Source organism: Neodiprion lecontei, chromosome 1 (genome assembly GCF_021901455.1).
Source record: "Neodiprion lecontei isolate iyNeoLeco1 chromosome 1, iyNeoLeco1.1, whole genome shotgun sequence".
NCBI classification, from domain to species: Eukaryota; Metazoa; Arthropoda; class Insecta; order Hymenoptera; family Diprionidae; genus Neodiprion; species Neodiprion lecontei.
The window spans coordinates 35,230,632-35,250,194 of record NC_060260.1 but is presented as its reverse complement, the minus strand read 5'-3'; the positions used below and the strand labels follow the sequence as shown (position 1 = coordinate 35,250,194).

The 19,563-nt window shown below is 38.7% G+C and overlaps 5 protein-coding genes across 7 annotated transcripts in view; 3 read left to right on the top strand and 2 right to left on the bottom strand.

Annotated features, from left to right (window-relative positions):
* Positions 1-1,456, top strand: part of LOC107223319 (4-coumarate--CoA ligase 1) — a 73,815-nt gene extending 72,359 nt beyond the window's left edge. For both annotated transcript variants that reach the window (XM_046746631.1, XM_015662967.2), the window contains one exon: positions 137-1,456. In XM_046746631.1, the coding sequence (XP_046602587.1) occupies positions 137-255 (119 nt within the window). In that variant the 3' untranslated portion in view covers positions 256-1,456. The remainder of the gene's footprint in view (positions 1-136) is intronic.
* Positions 1,457-6,114: 4,658 nt separating this feature from the next.
* On the top strand, positions 6,115-8,556 carry LOC107223310 (calcium and integrin-binding protein 1). The gene is made up of 7 exons (XM_015662957.2): positions 6,115-6,545; positions 6,942-7,025; positions 7,135-7,238; positions 7,304-7,406; positions 7,493-7,640; positions 7,798-7,922; positions 8,116-8,556. The coding sequence occupies exons 3-7, from the start codon at positions 7,147-7,149 to the stop codon at positions 8,224-8,226; spliced, it is 579 nt and encodes a 192-aa protein (XP_015518443.1). The 5' UTR covers positions 6,115-6,545; positions 6,942-7,025; positions 7,135-7,146; the 3' UTR covers positions 8,227-8,556.
* Positions 8,353-9,513, bottom strand: LOC107223314 (protein FAM166C-like). Its single transcript, XM_015662962.2, has 3 exons — positions 9,340-9,513; positions 9,101-9,265; positions 8,353-8,925 (listed from the first exon to the last, which is right to left on the bottom strand). The coding sequence occupies exons 1-3, from the start codon at positions 9,511-9,513 to the stop codon at positions 8,659-8,661; spliced, it is 606 nt and encodes a 201-aa protein (XP_015518448.1). The 3' UTR covers positions 8,353-8,658.
* Positions 9,514-9,649: 136 nt separating this feature from the next.
* On the bottom strand, positions 9,650-13,757 carry LOC107223311 (E3 ubiquitin-protein ligase TRAIP). The gene is made up of 9 exons (XM_015662959.2): positions 13,443-13,757; positions 12,722-13,096; positions 12,452-12,553; positions 12,239-12,361; positions 11,349-11,562; positions 11,161-11,259; positions 10,865-10,963; positions 10,508-10,675; positions 9,650-10,384 (listed from the first exon to the last, which is right to left on the bottom strand). Exons 1-9 carry the CDS (start codon positions 13,553-13,555, stop codon positions 10,196-10,198), a joined length of 1,482 nt encoding a protein of 493 aa, XP_015518445.1. The 5' UTR covers positions 13,556-13,757; the 3' UTR covers positions 9,650-10,195.
* A 149-nt stretch (positions 13,758-13,906) lies between these two features.
* Positions 13,907-19,556, top strand: LOC107223318 (translocation protein SEC63 homolog). Of its 2 annotated transcripts, XR_006902502.1 has the most exons (14): positions 13,907-14,224; positions 14,796-14,898; positions 14,993-15,107; positions 15,198-15,303; positions 15,382-15,605; positions 15,689-15,850; positions 15,935-16,163; positions 16,252-16,397; positions 16,493-16,640; positions 16,724-17,222; positions 17,351-17,642; positions 17,748-17,921; positions 19,218-19,275; positions 19,416-19,556. XR_006902502.1 is itself a non-coding variant. In XM_015662966.2 (12 exons), exons 1-12 carry the CDS (start codon positions 14,101-14,103, stop codon positions 17,886-17,888), a joined length of 2,289 nt encoding a protein of 762 aa, XP_015518452.2. In that variant the 5' UTR covers positions 13,907-14,100; the 3' UTR covers positions 17,889-18,693. The 2 variants fall into 2 exon arrangements, 1 of the variants encoding a protein (XP_015518452.2); XM_015662966.2 differs by lacking the exons at positions 19,218-19,275; positions 19,416-19,556 and having other exon boundaries at positions 17,748-18,693.
* Positions 19,557-19,563: the final 7 nt, after the last annotated feature.

Sequence of the window (19,563 nt, the reverse complement as noted above, 5' to 3'; positions counted from 1 at the left end):
TATTTCGAAACATGAATACCTCTATTTTCCTTGAACGCTTTTGGGAAATATCATAAGGTCAAGTAGTTCCGTAGCTCGGTTTAATTTCGGCATTAATTATTCCTCGTCATTTGATGAGTATTTTTTTCTTCCACAGGACAAGTATCACCGTCAAAGTGGCTGAGAGGCGGTGTCCGGTTCATTGAAGAAATTCCAAAGAGTCCGTCAGGGAAAATACTCCGACGAGAGTTGCGAAAACTGATCTCAAAGTTGTAGAAAATTCACCGGTACCTAAATAAAATGGCATCATCGGTTGAATACAACTTTAAAATATTGACGGTATGAATTCATACAAGTATAAATCTACGTTCCCTTTTATACATGATACTCAATTCCGAATACATATGTGTTCATACTTTTCTAAAATATTTCTATATTCATATATGTAATATGTATGTGTTAGTCCGTGTATTAGTAATAATAATCGACGAAATGTGTGATCAAATTAGTCTCTTTCGCAACAGACAGTATTTCAGCGGGCCAAAACATGAATCTAATTCTAGATGTCAATTGAGTGTTCAATAGCTTGCAAAGGTGTAGCTAATTAATTTATTGCGTTGCCAAAAGCCAGTATGTATGGAGCATTCCGTGCCAACTCGACCTACCGCTAACCCTCACCATCCCCGATTTGCCTTCAATTTTAATATATTATTTCGTGGGTCGAAAAGGTAACCCCTGAATTATTTCAGATTTTTTTTACCACTGGTTATAAAGTTGTCTTATTTTCATACGAATTTATATCCCCACATCCGTCGGTCGTGCGAAAAAATCATCAATAAAAAAATTCTTCGCAATGGCGTGAATTGGAAGGAAATATTATTCGCGATTTTTTTCGAGTTTTGATGCATTTTTTTTTCGCAAAACTGTCGAGACCTTGCCAAACATGGAGAGATATTTGGTTCAGAAGTTACAATGTAAAATGGTTCACAGTTAATCGAGTATTCCATAAACTCAGGTAGGTGCATAATTTCTCAGAACGTTCATAAAAATTGTTTTACCATGCGGATGAAAGATATTTATTATGTGATAGATCGAACATCATGTTCGTATACGTAATTATACGCATACCTGTCATTTTTTTTTATTTACCAAACAAATGAATAATTATTTTGATTTTGATAATTTCTCTTTTAAGATATAACTTACTACCGCAGATATTTAGTTCAGGTAGGTACTCACATATTTTTCGTTAATAAGACAACATTCTGACCAGTGGTCAAAAAAATCTGAAACAATTCAGGGGTTACTTTTCCGGTCCCCGAAACACTGCATTAATGTTCAAGCAAAATCGGAGCTAGTGAGGGTTGGCTGCAGGTCGAGTTGGCATGGAATACCCCGTATATTATATCGATGCGTTGACTCAGTGAATTTATGTATACCTATGTATAATCAATAAACGTAATTAATTCATCCCGAATCTGTGTCCCTTGAATATTCATTTCCTTCTTGTATTTTTCATATTTGCAACAGGTGATCCTAACGCGTAATAAAATTATGTAGGTATCTCAGATCAGCACCCGTTAAGTGAGACGATATCTAATTAACGTTGTAACAGTGTAACTCAAGTAACGTTTCAGCGTCCTGAAATTTTTATGAAACAAAGTGGTCAAAGAGGTTCTTAGATAACTATTTTAAACCTCTCATCGCGCATTACCAACAATAATGAACCATTCAAATATTACTCCGCGTTCTCAGGGAGGGTGGGATACACTCTCATTGTCACGCTCTCTTATATGCATATTTATTTGTTTTTTGATCGGACAATCAACATTACCCGCAATATTATATTATTATTAAATTTTCAATTTTACGCAAGGGGGGGGGGGGGAGGTTCAAGAACAAAGTACGTCACATCACGTCAAAATGTGCGGTAAAAACAGCGCGACGTAATATTTTAATGGCACTTGAGCCGATCCACCACGACCACGCTGCTACGGGCAAAAATGTAGACGATTATGAAGACTAATTAAACGGTAACAAGATTCGGCGGTTCGGCAAAAAGAGGATCGAGCGTTTAATTTATCACACTTGCTCAGATCGAATGATCGTGCAGAGTTGCCTTTCCGTTCTAAATACCTTCGACCCTTATTTAGGGACTTTTGTTATTTACTTTTTTTCATCCCGCTCTCGCGATGGGCGAAGAGGCCGTGTGCAGACTTGATGAAAAATTCACAAAACTAAGTTAGATCACACTTGGTCGTCTCCGGTGTCCAAGAGATAAAATAGGGTCGGACGAACGAGGACGACAAAAGTTGATTTAGGCGATACGCTGACATGCGAGCGGTATATCTGTATTCGAGTGAATATTCTCCCTGTTCAGACTACGGCGTGCATGCTACCGGAGCAGGGGATCCAAAGTCACCGTCGGTCGTTCGAGAGCGATTTCCAACTCCAGCGGCAGTGCACCGCAGTTAATATAATTTGTAACGTCCGTTACTGACAAATCTAATTGACAGATGGCAATTATTTAACACGGAGAAAGGCTGATGGTTGCGCTGAAATTGAGCTGTGAGGAACGAAAAATGTTCCGTTTTAAAATTATTCCAGTCGTGTCCTTTTTATTTCACCTGCCTCGCAGGTCTTCGTAAATGTGAAAAAACCCAATAAATTTAAAACACATAGGTCAAAGCTACTGGCCTCTATTATCAAAAACGATACGAATACTTGTTTTGATTACGGGTAGCGAAAACTCTAGTAGGTACAACATCGATGGACACTCGAAAGCGGTATATGATCGACGTAAAAGCTGACCGTAAATTGGCTCTCCCACATTGATTGGCGCACATTCGTCGCGGAGTGGGTAGAGGTATTGAAACTAGCCTGCAACCCGATTCCAACACGTTTAATAATTAATTCTCATTCATCAATATCGGGGTGAAGCGGGTACGTCGCACCCATCAGGCGAAACTTAACACTAGACGAGAGTCGGCGGGTTGCGGAAGGAAGATAACCCTGAAGCGACGTTTTGTTCGTCCGTTTCGTGACAGTCGGCGGTGTTCCATCCTCAAGTTGCACGACTTGCTCACGGAGATAATCTCGATCCGCGTTTGCACCGAGCCTCATTTGGTAATGTGGCGGCTACTTTGAAGCCTGCCGGGTGATTCGAGGTCGAGGAATATGTACCTACGTGCACGCTTCTCCGTGAAGTCTTATCTCTCGGTTGGTTGACGCAGGATGACTCTTCGCCCGGCAGGAGTCCAGGTCCCTCGGGACGAGGCGAGATGCCCTGCACGTCGTTCCGGTACAGATTTCTCGCTCTAATGAATCGTGCTGTTTGAAATCCTCGTATAACAAGGCACGATCATTGTTCCAGAGCCTTTTCGTCTCTTCTTTCCTGACAAAAAATTACAACTTTTATCAGGTACGACGAGAGTTGGCACAAAATATTTGGCGTCGGAAAATTAGGAGAAAACTGGCCGTGTTGATTTCTTATCCAAGCGCGTTAAAATTCGAGTAAAGTTAACGACAATCTCGAGTCGGATGAAATTTTTTTTATAGCTACATTATTTAACGTGAGACGGGTTCTTGAAAATATAGCGTGTACCTAAGCTTGAGTAAACTTCACCTTTAAGCCCGAAACGATGAAAATATTTGCAATAACCATCATATTGGTGGAATATATTTAATAAACTGACTTGTAGCTCCGTCGAGGATCTCTCCAGAGTTCTAGAGATTTGCTGGAATTTGTTTAGCTCTTAATTAGCAAAAGCTATTGAAATGGTGGATCTCGAGTTTCAAACTATCGAAGTAATATACTGGGCAGCAACTGATTTTACCCACCTAATTAAACAAAATCAAATTCAGTCTGAAACGGGTTAATTTTGTAATTTCCATCTATTTCCTATAATAATAATGATTATACATTACGCATGTATATTTACATTACGTATATATTCAGTCAACTAGGATGATTTCATCACACGATTGACTTGATATAATATCAATTAACATGAAAATTTAAGGTAGGAGACTCCAGCTTAATTGACGAGCTGTAAATACCTTAAAAATCTCTTGTCTTTAATTAAGGGGATTGTATACGTATACCGTGAAATTGAAGGGGATTATTTTTCACCGTAATTTGTATACCTCAAGGAAATTCTTCCGTAACGCAGTCTTGTTATATCAGATTATCCACCCTTTTGAAGTATAATTAGACGGTACTAAGAAACCATGAGATTTTGCCTCGAATCGCAAGGCGTTGGTAAAAGTAAACGCGTTCACATCGCGTACCGTTCGTCGAATACCTTTGAAACCCGGAAATCCAAGAATTTTATGCAATAACATCATCGCGTTGAGATCAAAGTGATGAATAAAAATTTCTTGTGCCCACAACAACGAACGCTTCTTTCCGAATATCCACTTTCGGACCCTTCAACACACTAACGGCTCTACTGACATCTACGCTCCCTTCGTATCGGTGTTTGTTCAAGGCCTCGGGGGATGACCAGAGAGGGCACTTGGTGGTCAAGTACACGGTAGATGAACACGATTCAAAGACTCCTGAGGCTGCGCTGCAAAATCGACGGGACGCGAGTAAATGTACCGGCTTGGCTTCCTCCCATTCACATACGTACCCGCATACATTCATGTATACGTGTATACAGATATGCATATACGCGCGATAGTAAATGGACATATTCGTACCGTATAACCTGGAGAAGAACTGAAAGGCCAGGAAAGTTAGATACGGAACTATCAGGCGCTAACATCCACAATATACTACACAACGCGAAATATCGCGACCGGGTTTGTAAGGATTCTCGGACAAGGAGTTCACCCTGTAGTATTACGGTGAAAGTATAGCCGTAACGTTTCGCCAACTTCTTCCAAGCTGTAATACGCGAATACGCGTTTCAATTTTGCGAAGAGTATTTTGACGAGCAATACACTGTAGACCGAAACATTTTCCCACCACCGTCATATGTTTATAGATTTTGGTTTACGGTCATTCACGCCCTTCAATCACACTTAAATCGTGCTCATTTCACGATTGCAGGACTCCAATCGATGCCGTTAATGAATTAATCGGTTTACGTTGAAGAATGAAATATAACTAAGGGCCGATGGAAAGTGCGAGAGTATTACTATTATCGCAGGTAAAACAAAAAAAAAAAAAAAACTCGAAAAAAGCTCTCGATCTACATCTGCCAGCCGTTGAAACGGTTCACAGGTCACAAACCAAACCGAGCAGTGGTTCGATGGGATGCAATAGACGTGCCATGACATATACTTGCCGTTGACACATCGATACATCACCCTCTATGGTTCTGGTCTCTCTGGTACCCTGCATGGTTTCCACAAATGCCGCCGTTCCGCAGCGAAGCGATATCGCAAATCGGAACGGCTTATCGACTTTGTTGGTCCGTAGAGTTTTTCCGCTTTCGCGATGATCGAGCTCTCAATTTTTATTTTTATTTTTCTTGTTGTCGTTTCCACCTCTATATGTTAGTTCATTGATAGAATTTTCGCAATTATTTCCAACAGCGAAAACCTCTCACATATTGAATGCTAAAATTTTTATGCAAAAGTAATTAACCGGATGCGGTGAATTAATTACCCGACTGATTGGACCGGGTGTGGTTTCTAACTTTCCCGCTATTAACTTCCGCATAAATTTATAAGTTATTAGCATTTGATTGAAATCCCAATAATCCCTGGTTGTTGATAAATTAATTCAAACTCCCGCGGCGATTTGTGCAGGCTGTAAACGCATTTGCCGTCTAGTGGAAAATTCTCTGTATTCGGTTACTAATAATTATTTCAAGTGGCCGTGCGGTCGAATGATCAAATACCGCGTTCATACGATTTCCAGGTAAGCCTCGGGCATTTCAGCCAAACAGGCAATTTCGGAATGATATTCCTCGGCTCCGTAAAGTGACCTTTTCAATGCAAATTAATCCGATACTCGTTTCGAGCGGTCTTTCAATTATTTTATAATACAACTACTCGAGTAACTTTTTCACGAAAAACTTGGGTACAAGCCGAGCTACAGAGGCACTTGCGTCACGGCTCGTAGCCAGAGTCTGCAGCATGCTTCACGGCCTCGACTTTTATCCTCTTTATAAACTGGTGGCGTTCGGTCAATAGACGAAGACAAACCGGGAAACGGATTGTGAGTGTTATTCAAATCGAGCGAATGAATCGCCGGTGAGTCAGAGTAAAACACACTTGCAATCTCGCTCATCAGATATGAACACGCCGTCGCGATAAGGTCTTATCAGACACTGCGGAGCCCGTGGTTCGATTGGATAAAAGCCAAAGTAAAAAACACGCAGGTGAAACACCTCGCGTATTTGACGCACGTACTCGGGAGTAAAAACCACGTAGATTACGAATCAGCGAGGATGTGTGCAAACGTACGTGTTCGTGTGTTTCCTTTCAAGATAAATGTTGTCACACCAATCCGATATCTCGCTCTCTCGACTGACTAAGGCTTGTTGCGCATATTGTCCGGCAGTGTGTAGACATTTTTATGGGAGACATCGAGCATATTTTCCAACAGCAAGGTCTGTATCACACGCGTTGCAATGTATAAATATACTCGTGTCAATAGCGTGCCTTATTGCTCCGATACACATACAAATACGTCATAACGTGTTGCGTCATAAGGTGGAGGTGCGGACGCGAACGTGCTGAAAAAATCGCGTAGATTACTGTACTTGTGAATTTTTTCTTTCTCGCAATTTCTTTGCAATCATTGCAGAGAATGGAATGATCAAATGGTATAAAATATTAGATCTGTTATCGGCTCGAATCGCATGTTAAAATGGAGAAAATTGTTGAGGTTTCGTTTTACAATAAGTTTTCAACAACGATGAAAAAATAACCTTTTGACGCTCACCGCGGCGAGATAAATCGGAAGTTAAAATGATAAGGTGGTATTTTAACAATTGTATTACCAGGTGACGCATGACAATTGATTGCCCGAAACGGGGGAAAAGTTCGTCTAAATTATCTGCTCGGAACAGACTTTGAAAAATTAACAAGTAAGTGAAGAAATTATAGCTGGGTTTCGAATATTATCAACCTTTGTCCGAGAGGGTGGAGACTGTTAAACGTTAATGGTGGCTAATTTGAGGTTCGATTAATCCTCAGAAATCTGGAATCATGGGGAGCTCAGTTAGTACAAAACAAATTACCCAGGAAAAGTTGGAGGAGTATTGCCAGCTGACTTTTTTAACGAAAGCCGAAATCATGCAGTAAGTCGAAATCGCGTTCTCGTCAATATTGGAATACTGGAATAAAGAAAATGTCTTATTTTCAGCATTTACAAGCTCTTCAAAACTTTGGGACCGGAAGAATTGAATGAAGATTTTAAACACAGATTCCCTGTCGAACATATTGTCAAGATTTTTCCAGCGATACGGGTAGGAAATATTCAGCTACGTATATTGGTTTTATTTGCCGACAACAAGCCATTGTTCATTTGATCTTCTATTTATCACATTTTCAGCATAATCCTTTCCGCGATTCAATCATGAGGGTTTTCTCTTCGGAACAAGACGGTCATTTTAGCTTCGAGGACACTCTCGACTTGTGTTCTGCACTTTCGGAAAACTGCCCTGAGGAGGTCCGAGCCGCTTGGGCATTTCGAATTTTCGGTAATGATCATTGTCGTCAAAGCGATCTTAATCGATGTATTTAATATTTATAGTACATCAGTCTCAATGGAAAATTTGTCATGTGGTATTCGTGCATTGAAGATTTTTTTCAACTTTAACCTTTTTCAAAAACCGAATGATTTCCGTACTCTTTCAGACTTCGATGGCGATAATCAGCTGTCGCTTGATGATTTGATCGAATCTATAGAGAGATTAACTGGTTTAAACGAGAACAGCGAGCCTCGAATTGATCGGCCAAGTTCCGAGTACATTGCCCAAGCGGTGAGTACATACAGCTGCAGTATGTATACCAAAATCTAAAAATATGTGCATGTATCTGCATCGATTATCCCTTTGTGACATAATTAATTGCAGTTTAGTTTCCTTCCAAGATTTATCGCGCCGTATAATTCACGATTAAACTGTAAAAGAATTTCGATATATTCAGGGGGCTTTTTCCCCGTACTTTTTATAGGTGCTTCAAGAGATGGACATGGACCATACCGGAAGTATTGCGCCTCAAGAGTTCGTACACATCGTTTCCAGGATGCCAGAATTCACGCTCACGTTCAGATTCATGCCTTAGCTACGAGGAAAGCATACTGTCGTGGGTATAATTACGAAACAAGCCTATCAGTTGGAACGGAATTCTACGAGAGCACCGTGGTTTGAATTCCTGCGTGTCAGCGAACGCCATGACTAACACACGGAATGAAATGTACCGAAGTTTTATTGATTAAACAGTTTTAGTTCGTAATTACCGTTCAATTGCCGTAGAAAGTACATCGAATATTGCAACAGTTAGTGGATCAAAATCATATTCTAGTCAGGGTAATTCGTTACAAAATCTCTGATTGCGCGATTGGCTTTTGGATGAAAATTATTTTATCATAAGTGTATTAAATTATTTCAAGAACGATGTAAAAATTTCTTTACCCTGTCGAAGCATGCGACTTCCTATCCCTTAGAGATTGCAAATTGTCTCGAAGAATCGACTTCTCTCGTGAACAATCAAAGATTAGCGTTTGTAGGCGATACAGTTGCCGGGAGAATAAATTCCCGGGAAGGCGAATTCGGGCATGTACGGGGTCTTGGTCGCCCTCTCAAAGGTCAGAGGAAGGACGGGAGGTCGCTTGTACTCCGTGTAGGTTTCCGGATGCTTGGAAAAGTAGGTGGGTACCAATGTCGGGGAACACTGGAACGGATACTCGTCCGCTTTGAAGAAGCTCAACGGGTGGAGGGATCCTGTATGGTCCTTGTACTGTTGACGATGCATTTGCACGCCCTGAAGAAAGAAATTCATAAATCCTGAACAGCTCGGAGACGAACGTGGTACCAAGCCTATAAATCTTCGAGTTAAGTGTCTGCGTTTTTTGGCTGTTAAACTTCGCCATTGATTTACCTTTCAGTCCTTCAAATTGAACGCCCTGAAAAGTATGTATTTTTCAAGACTGTCTCACCTTGTACAGATCATCGATTTCCCGCATGCGTCCTGCATCAATCGTTGTGATGTTATTTCGTGGGACCGACAAGGACCTGTTGTAGTCACGAACTTTCGCGGCAGCAACTAAATCCGGTCTTGGACTGTAAGGGGTGCTTTGCAGTCCCCATTCGTAAGGTGGCATCTTTCTTGGAACATTGATTCATTAGGTTTGTCAATCGTCGTATTCGTTGAATCGTCATAAGTGTAAAGGCTCACCGAAAACCTGGACAGAGTCTCGTTTCTGTAACTTTGGAAGTAGCTGACTGTTCCCCCTTCGTAGGATGAACCTCCGACTTTAATTGGCGGATGAGCGCCCATGTATGCCGGATTTAAAGAAGGAGGATAAAAGGTTGCCTGGTTCTCGGACAGATTTCGGTTTCCCATCACCATTTTTAACGTTTATTTTTGTTCAACTTGGATGAAGTTTGGTTTTGATTCACTCTTGCTCGACTTTAACGTTTGATTGTACACTTCGTTTTTAAAAAAAATTTATTTATTTATCATGACCAGAATTTTATGGTAAAACTTCTGAATACGTAAAGAGTAAATAATACAATGTGTGAAAATGAGGGGTTAATTTCTAGGGTCAAAACAACGTCGTTTTTCACGTTTCATAATTACTCCCACCCGTTCTATTGCGACCCTCTTACTTTCTGATTGCGGCGAATCTGATTCGTAGAATCGCCACCAGGACGACGCCACCGCCAGGATTACCGACTGGTTGCATTTTAACTGAACACAAACTTTGGCAGATATCAAATTATGCCAGGGTAATAATCTTGGAGTATTATACGAAACACGGGTTGCATTTAATTGGAATACGTTAGCAATTCGCACGATTGTTGAAGAACTTAGAATCACCTGTAGCGCAAATTTGTTCAATTCACTTATTAAATAAATATAAATACCGATAATTGAGATTAAAAAATGATATAAGCATATTCGCTATTAGGTACAAATTGAATAGTATAGATTAAGAAACATATATATCTTGCTTCAGTCTCCTAACTTCACTGGTATTGTTAAAACAGCTTGTTCATGTATGTACAGTTAAAAAGATATTCGGACCTTCCTATGTTAAGTCAATAAAAAATTTATCGAGCTTTTTATTGTTGTCGTCACTGGTTTTAGACCGTTTTACTCTGACTGACATCAAGTTATTCTTCTTTTTCTTACACTTTAAAATCGGACTCGGAAAATCATCGACTTTTGAATGTCCACCGAAACCATCGTACTGCAGCTCCTTAGATTTTGCCCCTTTCTAAGTCCAGAAAAATTCGCAGACGTCACATCATAAAGTATAAAATTCATTGGTGATAATACATGAAGCACTGAGATGTTATAGAAAGACGTATATTCGTGAATGGAAATAAATATTCTTTACCTGTGAAAGATCAAGTCTTGGTTTCTTTGCCAAAATCGAGAGACTTGAACTCGAGGGTCTAACTCTGCTACTCTGACTCAATATTGAATAGACGCCAACACCTTGAGACTTGACAGGTAGATATGACGACGATGCCTCATCGTCAGATTTTTTACCGCATACTGAAGGCTTTACATAAATCATACGTTAAATAATACACACACTTACCGGAACATTCAAGGCCATAAATATAAATTTCGCATTGCACATGTTGGAGATTGAAACTTGAATCCAAGATAAATCATACTTCACAGCTCTACAGAAACTGGGTGACTATCATAAACTAGTTATAAATGAAGTTTGGTAGAGAAAAATTACCGTGACATCGGATTCAGGGGTATCAGTTATTACCAATGGTTTCCTCAATATCTTCATTCTTCTCGAAGTTGGACTCTGAACGGCATTCGATGAATCATCCTTAAATTACATGAATATATGTGAGTTGTATTCTCATAAAATTCCACACTATTAATAAAGGATTAATCTATTCTAGAAAATTTTAATTCTGAAAATGATTGAAATCTGAATCATAGAGAGATCATACTTCATAGCTCTACAAAAACTGAGCGGTAATCATGAACTAGTCACAAAGAAATTTTGTAAAATAAAATTACCTTAAGGTTGAGTTCCGGGGTATCAGGTATTACCACTGACTTTCTCAATATCTTTAGTTTCCGTGGAGTTGGACTTTGGATGACACTTGGTGAATCATCCTTAAATTACATTATGATTATGTGTATTTTGTATTGTCAAAAAAAACCAGTCATTATTCGGTAGAATATAATTCTGTAACTGCAATTACTGTTTCAACATCGGATTCGATGCTAGCAGGTACTGTTGCACGCTTCTTAGAAGCCTTCATGCTTTCAGGAGCTGGACTTTCAGCAATATATCGCTGAATGTCTTCGCTGGTTCGCAATGTAGTATTGGAAGCAAGTTGTTTTTTGATTTCGTCGAGTTTTAATTCCAACGATTTCTTCTCATTCTCACAATGACTCAAGTTTGCCTCCAATTGTCTGGAACAGAAATGATATTTTTCGTGTTGATTAAAAATGACTAACATACATTGCTAATAATTGCAAAGTCTAATCAACGTTAACGATCATAATAGTGGATAAGTGGAAACAACATTTCATCTGGAAGGATCAGAAAATAAAAATGGTGGAGAGGAGAGGATGGAGATGGAAAGGACTGAGACGGGAGAAATTAAAAGGAAAGTAACTGTGGAGGTAATGAGAAAAGTGAAAACGAAAAAGAGTGCAGACATGGACGGAGCAAGGAACAAGACATGGAAATACACAGGTGAAAACGTCAGGAAGAGATTGAGAAAGATTATAGTGGAGATCTGGAAAGGACAAGGATGGCTGGAGGACTGGAAGGGAGGCGTAATATGTCCAATATAAGAGGAAGGGAAGAAAGCAAACACAAGTCACTGGAGAGGCGTAACGCTAATGTGCACAGTATATAAGATATATGCATCGTAATGAAAAGCTAAAGAATGAAGCGCGAAGGAAAAGAATAGAGCAAGCAAAGAAAAAAAAAAACGTGCTGTATATAGTGTATATTATTGAGCATATTGTATGTAAGAACAAGTTGAAAGGCAGTGAGTAGATGCATCATTTATGCTAAAAGGGAATAATTATCTCTAATAATAAAAACAAAAAACTAACAGTTAACATAAAAATTTTATACCTGAATTTGGTTTCTTTGCGCATAAGATCGTTGCGCTCAGATTTGACAACAAGAAGTTCTTCTTGTAGCTTTCTGACTCTTTCTCGGATTTCTTTGCGCCTCTGTAAGCTGCAGCTCATTTCCCTGCAATGGCCGTTTAAGTAAATATTCTTATAGGTGTTTCAGGTATCACTTGATTATTTGAATTCGAGTAGTTTTTTAGTATGTAATTACCGTTTCATTATGGAAAGATATGTAACAAGTGACTCTCTGTCATGTGATTCACTGAGCATTTTGTCTACCTCGACTTGTGAACCAGTTATGAGTGTTTGTATGCTGTAACCATAATAACAATTCATTAGGTTCAGTTTTTATTTTTTCTTTAAGGTTGAGAAGCCTGCATTGATAGAAGGCGAAGTTTATTTCATCAACTTGTGTGATTGTTGCTCAACATTTCTCTTTAAAAATTACCATAAATTGCACTCTTAAACTACATTTGCTTACTGGTGACATTGTTGAAGACATGCTTTCAACCTAACAACTTCTTTCTGAGCCGCATCAGCATCAGAGCTTTTTTCTTTCAAATATTTGGCTTGCTCCTTAAGGGCGTAAATGGCAGACCTGTGTTTCTCGATTTCAACTTCAAGTTTCTTAACTTCTGCCCGAAGACCGGTGTTTTGTGCCTTAAACTTTGCATTCTCTTCTCCGCAATTTTTAATATCCAAATCTTTTAGTTTGATTTCAAATTTCAAACTGTCAATTTTACTATGAAGCTGTCCAACATCTTCTCGATTTGTGTCTGTGTTCGAAAAATTGAAATACGCTCTGTGGATTGTTTTTTCTGTGACCTTTGTTCGGCATTGCGGGCAAGTCTTGGACCTGGCAAGGTTGCAAAAAATTAATAAACAAATTGATATAACAGTAGACAAGATCATAACAACAATAATGACCCCTATGTCCTTAGTCAAAGGACCCTGCGTTCACCGATGAAGAAATTAGAGTTAAATAACTATCTGTAGGTGTATTTAAGAACGAGAATTTTGTTGTAATAATAAAAAACGTATCTCTATCAGATTTGTCGCAAAATAGTGAATAAAAGTAAGATTGCAGATCAGCGCGGGAGACCGGTACACGTAAGGCCCTTTGTGTTGAATTATACTTGATAATATATGAGGTAGGTACGTTGAAATAACACATTATTTAATCAATTGTGAATCAATGATACCTTTCCAACCAGTGAGTAACGCATACAAAATGAAAGAAATGTCCGCATGGTGTGAAAGTTACATCGTCCGAGGGTACAAGAAGCTCGGCACAAATGCAGCACGTAATGTTCATCGTCTCGTCGATTATCAATTAAAATTCAGGCTACAGCCTAGGATGAAATGCCGTCGATCGGGTTATACATGATTGGTAAAAATACACCTTGTCACCTCCGATTTACTAAAAACGAAGTCGGACCGTTTCAACGACTTCGACACCGGGATCACAACACACCATTCAACTTTCAGATCTCGTCCGGCATTCGCTTTGCCTGAACGTAGCGGCCTCACCACTCTCGAAAGCAGAGATGCCAACACCGCAGCCAGGCAATAATTACCGCGAAATAACCAGAAATTAAATAGTTCAATGGTTACTTTGCTAGCTGATGAGTTGGCAGCTGCGTCGCTGGCCTGCTGACACCCATGAATGACTGTGAATGACGACGACGAGTCGTGAAGATAGTGAAGAATTTGTACGCGGCGGTACGCGGGCGTACATAACCTCGGTCCTTATGGCATCGCGAATGTAGAGTATAGGATATTTATTCAAGTAAAGGAGGAATTAGGGTTCCGATTATACAAATTACAATAAACAAATTAAAGTAATTAAATAGATTTAAAATGAGTGGACAGAAATTTCAGTACGACGAAAGTGGCGGAACGTTTTTTTACTTCCTTCTATCATTCTTGGCTCTGCTACTGGTACCTGGGACATACTATTTGTGGCCACGTCGGCCGAAACAAGGTTAGAATATCAATTAACCTTCTATCCGGTTATTGTATTCTCTTCGATTATCCTCATCCTTGTTTGTTTAGCCGTTTCGCACGATTTTCATCGCTCTGATCCGTTATAACGAACGGTGTTTTTCTCCGAAATCACCCGATATCATCGCGCGCGTGATTACTGGCATTGGCAATAATTGTGTCATTATGATCCCACCACCTGTATTCCTCATTCGATTTTGTAAACAGGCTTCAATGGCTTATTAGCGAAAGAACAATGACCCGCCCTTGAAATGGATTCAAGTTTAACCAATTTTATGCACGAACACGTCTGGCGTTTATGCTCTTTAATAGCAGCTGCATTAACCTGCATTCCGATTTTCTCTTATGTTTTGCTCCGTTTGTTTTTGCTTTCCATAAGTGAAAAAATGTTACACAATACATCGGTAGATATTGCAACGCCTCAGTTTAGCAAGCAAGCTTCTTCAGTTTACAAGAAATCATCAAACTTTTGCTAAGGACATTTCATGTTTGCTGAGAAAAAATTCCACAATCAGAACTATTCTAATTTCACTATTTTTGTTTTTGAACAGATCCTGAACTTCTGTCGAGAGAATGCCAATGCGATGGATGTAAAAAGAAAAAGATCATCCTGCAATCAAGCGAGCCTTGGAAAGAAACTAAAGCGTTACTCACGTAAGATGTCTTTCAAACCGTTGAAAAAGAATGTATACCATATTGCTTATGTTAAAGAAGTAATAACATAGTGAAATACTTTTCTATATTGTAGGAAATCCCTCATCATCCTTGGCTGGGTCATTCTTTTATTATTGGCATATAAAGTTTCCCAGTTTGACTACGAGATGGCAAACTTTGATCCATTTGAAATTTTGGGAGTTCCATCGGTGAATAATATTAACTTCTCTGTATTTCCTAAAACCTTAATCTGTGCTATAGAATAATTAAAGTCCACTGCTAACGTCTTTTAATTTTAGGGGTCGTCACAAAGTGAAATCAAAAAAGCTTACAGAAAATTATCACTGATCCTCCATCCAGACAAAGAAACTGGAAATGAAAAGGCATTTATGAAATTAACCAAAGGTAATTAAAATTTGGTCCAGGAAAATATCAATATGTATGGTTTCAAACGTATTTATTATAAAATTTTACCTTTTACAGCCTATCAGGCCTTGACTGACGATGAAGCGAGAAAAAATTGGGAAAAATATGGAAATCCGGATGGACCCGGCGCTATGAGTTTCGGAATAGCTCTGCCGTCGTGGATCGTAGAAAAAGAAAACTCGGTTTGGGTACTAGGGCTGTATGCTCTTGTATTTATGGTCGCATTACCAACTGTCGTTGGAATGTGGTGGTACCGAAGTATCCGATATTCTGGTGACCAGGTAAACAGATTCTTCCCCTCACCTATTGCCTGAAAAAATAGTCCGTCTTTGAATACTCTGACCGCCTAAAAATTGTGATACAGGTGCTGCTGGATACCACACAACTGTATTATTTCTTCTTCCATAAAACCCCTTCCATGACATTAAAACGGGTAATTATGATTCTGGCTGCATCTTATGAATTCTACAAAGGGCGTAACAACGAAATTGTAGAAAGACCAGGTGACAATGAAGAGGTTCCTGCTGTAAGTTTTTCTTCTACCACTAATTGGAGAAGTTGTCGCTTTTTTTAAACTATCGCCATTGTCTGACTGGTTTCGTTTTTACAGCTTATAAAGCAGATTAGTAATCTAGGAGCTAAGAACAAAGAGAGACCCTTGTGCTACCTTTATTCACTTAAAGCAAGAGCATTACTTCATGCTCATTTATCTCGGATGCCATTGAATCCGGAAACATTAGAGAAAGACCGTCAATATATTGTTAAAAAGTGTCCTTACCTCATACAAGAAATGGTTACTTGCGTCAATCAGTTGATATTATTAGCGTATGCCAGACGTAGTAAGTATAATGAACATAAAAATCGTATGTGTGATGGAAAGGTTTAAAATTACCAATGGTTGTTAACTTCGAATTATTACTCTTCCAGTTCAACGATTACCGAGTATTGAAACTATTGAAAACTGCATGAAGTTGTGCCCCATGATTGTACAAGGATTTTGGGAATTTAGAAATCCTCTTCTTCAATTGCCCCATATTACAGACGATAATCTTAAGTACTTCCTTGCAAAAAAGGTATGTTAATCAGTCAAGGATACAAGTAACTGAAATTACCTGAAATTATGACATGACTTGACTACATACTGAATAACTGAATTGATTTTTTCTAGCGTCAAATCAAAAGTCTCCAACAGTTTGCGCAGTTGAAGGGGGAAGAGAGGCGTCAGATTCTTAGAGCTCTGACTGATAGTCAATATGAAGATATCATGAAAGTTCTTGGCAGTATGCCGTATATTGAATTCAAAGTTCGCTCAGAAGGTTTGTGCTGATATTGCTAACTTTCACTCACTATCACAAAAAATCTAAATATGACAATTACTGATGCTTTTTATTAATCATAGTCATCGACGATGAGAACCCAACTGTATATACAGCCGGAGCCATAGTGACAGTCACCGTGTCTCTCACACGTAAGGATATGAAACACTTGTTTGGTGACAATACTGTGAAGGAACAAACGATAATCGATGATAGCAAATCTGGTGCTGCTGGAGAAGGAAATGAAGAGCCTGTAGAAGAAGAGAATCAAACTCTTAAGAAACCTGCATGGGTGAGGCAAAGAAAGGGTCCTAAAAAGTCGAACAAAAAAGGTTCAAATAAGAAAGCACCATCACAGAAGGCGGTGCCCGTTCAAGCGCAAGCAACGGTAACTTCGGCTCAACAAAACAATACGCCAAATGCCAGGAGAAAGGATGAAGCTAAAGCAGAAAAAGACCCAAATAAGGAGGGCGTTTCAGATGCTAGTGACACTGAATTGGATTCGGAAAGAAGTGATGACGAAGAAAGTTCTCACGATAAAAAGGACTCTGCGGTTGATGATGACGATACTGAATGGGAGAGGTAAAATTTTTTGTATACATAATTTTACGGTCATTGGTTAATAGTCCATTCTCGTTTTCTTGTCCTACTTTTATATTTCCGTCTGTACTGTACGATAGCTTATTTAAAATTCATGTTTGTTGTACTAGATTTCAGCAGAAAATTTCAAAGCGTGAAAAGATTCTAGAGGGCAGAAGCAAGCTCTCGCACGAAGTGCATTGCCCTTTGTTCCCAGAAGCAAAGCAGGAATATTGGTGGGTTTACATTTGTGATCGTAAAAGTCATACTCTGCTCACCGCACCTGTCCACGTGACATCATTGGCAACTTTTGAAGAGGTGCAGCTGCGGTTTACCGCACCTCGCTGGCCAGGTCTATACACCTTCACTGTATGCCTGCGCAGTGATTCCTACATTGGCTTTGATCAAGCTCAAGACATTAAAGTGAGTGAATTTTGGTTGTTTGAGATTTTGTATTAATGCCCTGAAACGGAAAAAGAAGTAAATACAAAATAATGAACTGTGAAACAATTACTTTTATGTTCATAGCTGGACGTGAAAGAAGCACCAGAGATACCAACAGAGCACCCACAATGGGACATATCTGACGAAGAAACAGCGGAGGATGTCGATGCTGGTGATGAACATTCCGAATTTACGACCGATGAAGACATCAGTGACAATGAATAAAGCTCATGATTTTCATTACACTAGTAAATTGAGGTGATGCATTCACATCTTTTTTTTAAACTTGAACCCTCTCATAGTCGACGTTGCATCCCAATTCCTAAAACTTACCAACATAAACAGCGTAGTCACGACAACATGAATGACACGTAAACAGAATATTGGTTGTAACACAGAGTTCTACCCGTACTCGTCTCTTCAGTTGAAGTATTAAACGAAGTTGGCGCCTGGTTAGTTAGAAATAAAAGAAAATTTTCATTACTCTTTTGTGTTTCTACCTGTCTTGGTACCAAAATCGGTCATCAATGTAAATCTAACTGTACCTCCTACCAGATCGAGGAATGTCTACAAGAAGCAAGTCAATTAACTAGGAATAGCGTAATGTTAAATACGTTTATCTTTCGTTTGGTAGGCTACAAGTTTCGTTGGAATTTTAACAGATTTTTTCAAGTACTTAAATTTAAGGTAGCGTTGAAAATTTTAAATCCGTTCATGATTTTCGTATGAGTCAATAAAATATAAAAAACAAAAAATGTGTGACGAAAATAGCCGCGAGAGAATGCATCCCCTTAAATAATGCTCCAGAAATCAACTGTTCTTCACTCAAGACAAATTACATGGGAGTTTTGTATAATGAATTGATTATGTTGGATGTTACGAAGGAAATTCGTATGACAACAGCATACAAATTTTCCCACACATGGGAAACAATTAGCGAATATTTATTTTATCATTGTTAATTGATTTAAATTTATTCTAGGAATTATGTGTGCACAACTTTGTAATAAAATGAAAATATCTATGTTTAGACAATGAGTTTTCTTTCAATTTTAAAAAATTAATTCTCCCAAAAAAAAAAAATTCATGTCTGGTGTTTTATGCATTCATGATATTGCATCAGTTGCGGTTTTTATAGCCTTTTATTTTGATTGATAAAAAATTAGAAACTCTTCTGGTCTCAGTTATTTGAAACTACTCCAAGCAATTGGAGTGAATCAAGAGAAAGTTTAATAAAATGACAAATATATGCCTGGACCGTTCAGTTGTGTCACTTTCTATGAAATTGAAAAGGCCTTATGATTCTATCAGTCGAATCATAAGTTCAGAACTGAATAGACTTTGATCGAAGAAAGAGACTTTAGATCAAATAGAGAAATGGATTTTTTACGTTTAGTAAGTGAAATTGGTCCGCCAATTTAGTGATAATTACACAATTCTCAACAAATCTATAAAACTGAATTTTTCGTACATTTATGTATAAGTACGATCAGACGTATTATGACAACAGAATTTGATAAAACTAATTTATTTACCTTTGATTCATGTTTGCAGATTATCCTCATTTGTTCCACTGCCGTTTTATTCAGCATTGCGTATGCTGCTAAAATTCGTAAGTACTGAAATTTGAAAACAAATCATAATCGTAGAAAAAAGTACAATACGTAAGAACAAACAGACATTATTGGATACTCACCTAACGCTTGATTTAGTTTTGAAATAAGGTGTGAAAATGTGATTCTCTCATAATAGCACGCACTCATGTTCCAAAACGAGTACGGGATAAAGTGACTAAAATGGATGCCCCGGTTTACACATTTGTCAAGACCGACAAGAAAGCAAACATCAAGTGGGGTGTACGGCATTATCTGCCCCGTAAAAACTAATATTAATTATTGAT

What these genes read in the sequence shown, in the direction of transcription:
- LOC107223311 (XM_015662959.2), bottom strand. Translation starts at nt 13,555, where the DNA reads ATGAACATTACGTGCTGCATTTGTGCCGAGCTTCTTGTACCCTCGGAC. An exon ending in TCGAATCCGATGTTGAAACA is followed by an intron (nt 11,260 to 11,348) that starts GTAATTGCAGTT and finishes ATGTAATTTAAG; the next exon opens with GATGATTCACCAAGTGTCAT. An exon ending in CCCCTGAATCCGATGTCACG is followed by an intron (nt 10,676 to 10,864) that starts GTAATTTTTCTC and finishes ATTTATGTAAAG; the next exon opens with CCTTCAGTATGCGGTAAAAA.
- LOC107223314 (XM_015662962.2), bottom strand. Translation starts at nt 9,513, where the DNA reads ATGGTGATGGGAAACCGAAATCTGTCCGAGAACCAGGCAACCTTTTAT. An exon ending in AGACTCTGTCCAGGTTTTCG is followed by an intron (nt 9,266 to 9,339) that starts GTGAGCCTTTAC and finishes GTTCCAAGAAAG; the next exon opens with ATGCCACCTTACGAATGGGG. An exon ending in AAATCGATGATCTGTACAAG is followed by an intron (nt 8,926 to 9,100) that starts GTGAGACAGTCT and finishes TTCTTTCTTCAG; the next exon opens with GGCGTGCAAATGCATCGTCA.
- LOC107223310 (XM_015662957.2), top strand. Translation starts at nt 7,147, where the DNA reads ATGGGGAGCTCAGTTAGTACAAAACAAATTACCCAGGAAAAGTTGGAG. An exon ending in ACGAAAGCCGAAATCATGCA is followed by an intron (nt 7,239 to 7,303) that starts GTAAGTCGAAAT and finishes TCTTATTTTCAG; the next exon opens with CATTTACAAGCTCTTCAAAA. An exon ending in TTGGGCATTTCGAATTTTCG is followed by an intron (nt 7,641 to 7,797) that starts GTAATGATCATT and finishes GTACTCTTTCAG; the next exon opens with ACTTCGATGGCGATAATCAG.
- LOC107223318 (XM_015662966.2), top strand. Translation starts at nt 14,101, where the DNA reads ATGAGTGGACAGAAATTTCAGTACGACGAAAGTGGCGGAACGTTTTTT. An exon ending in ACAATGAAGAGGTTCCTGCT is followed by an intron (nt 15,851 to 15,934) that starts GTAAGTTTTTCT and finishes TCGTTTTTACAG; the next exon opens with CTTATAAAGCAGATTAGTAA. An exon ending in AGTACTTCCTTGCAAAAAAG is followed by an intron (nt 16,398 to 16,492) that starts GTATGTTAATCA and finishes GATTTTTTCTAG; the next exon opens with CGTCAAATCAAAAGTCTCCA.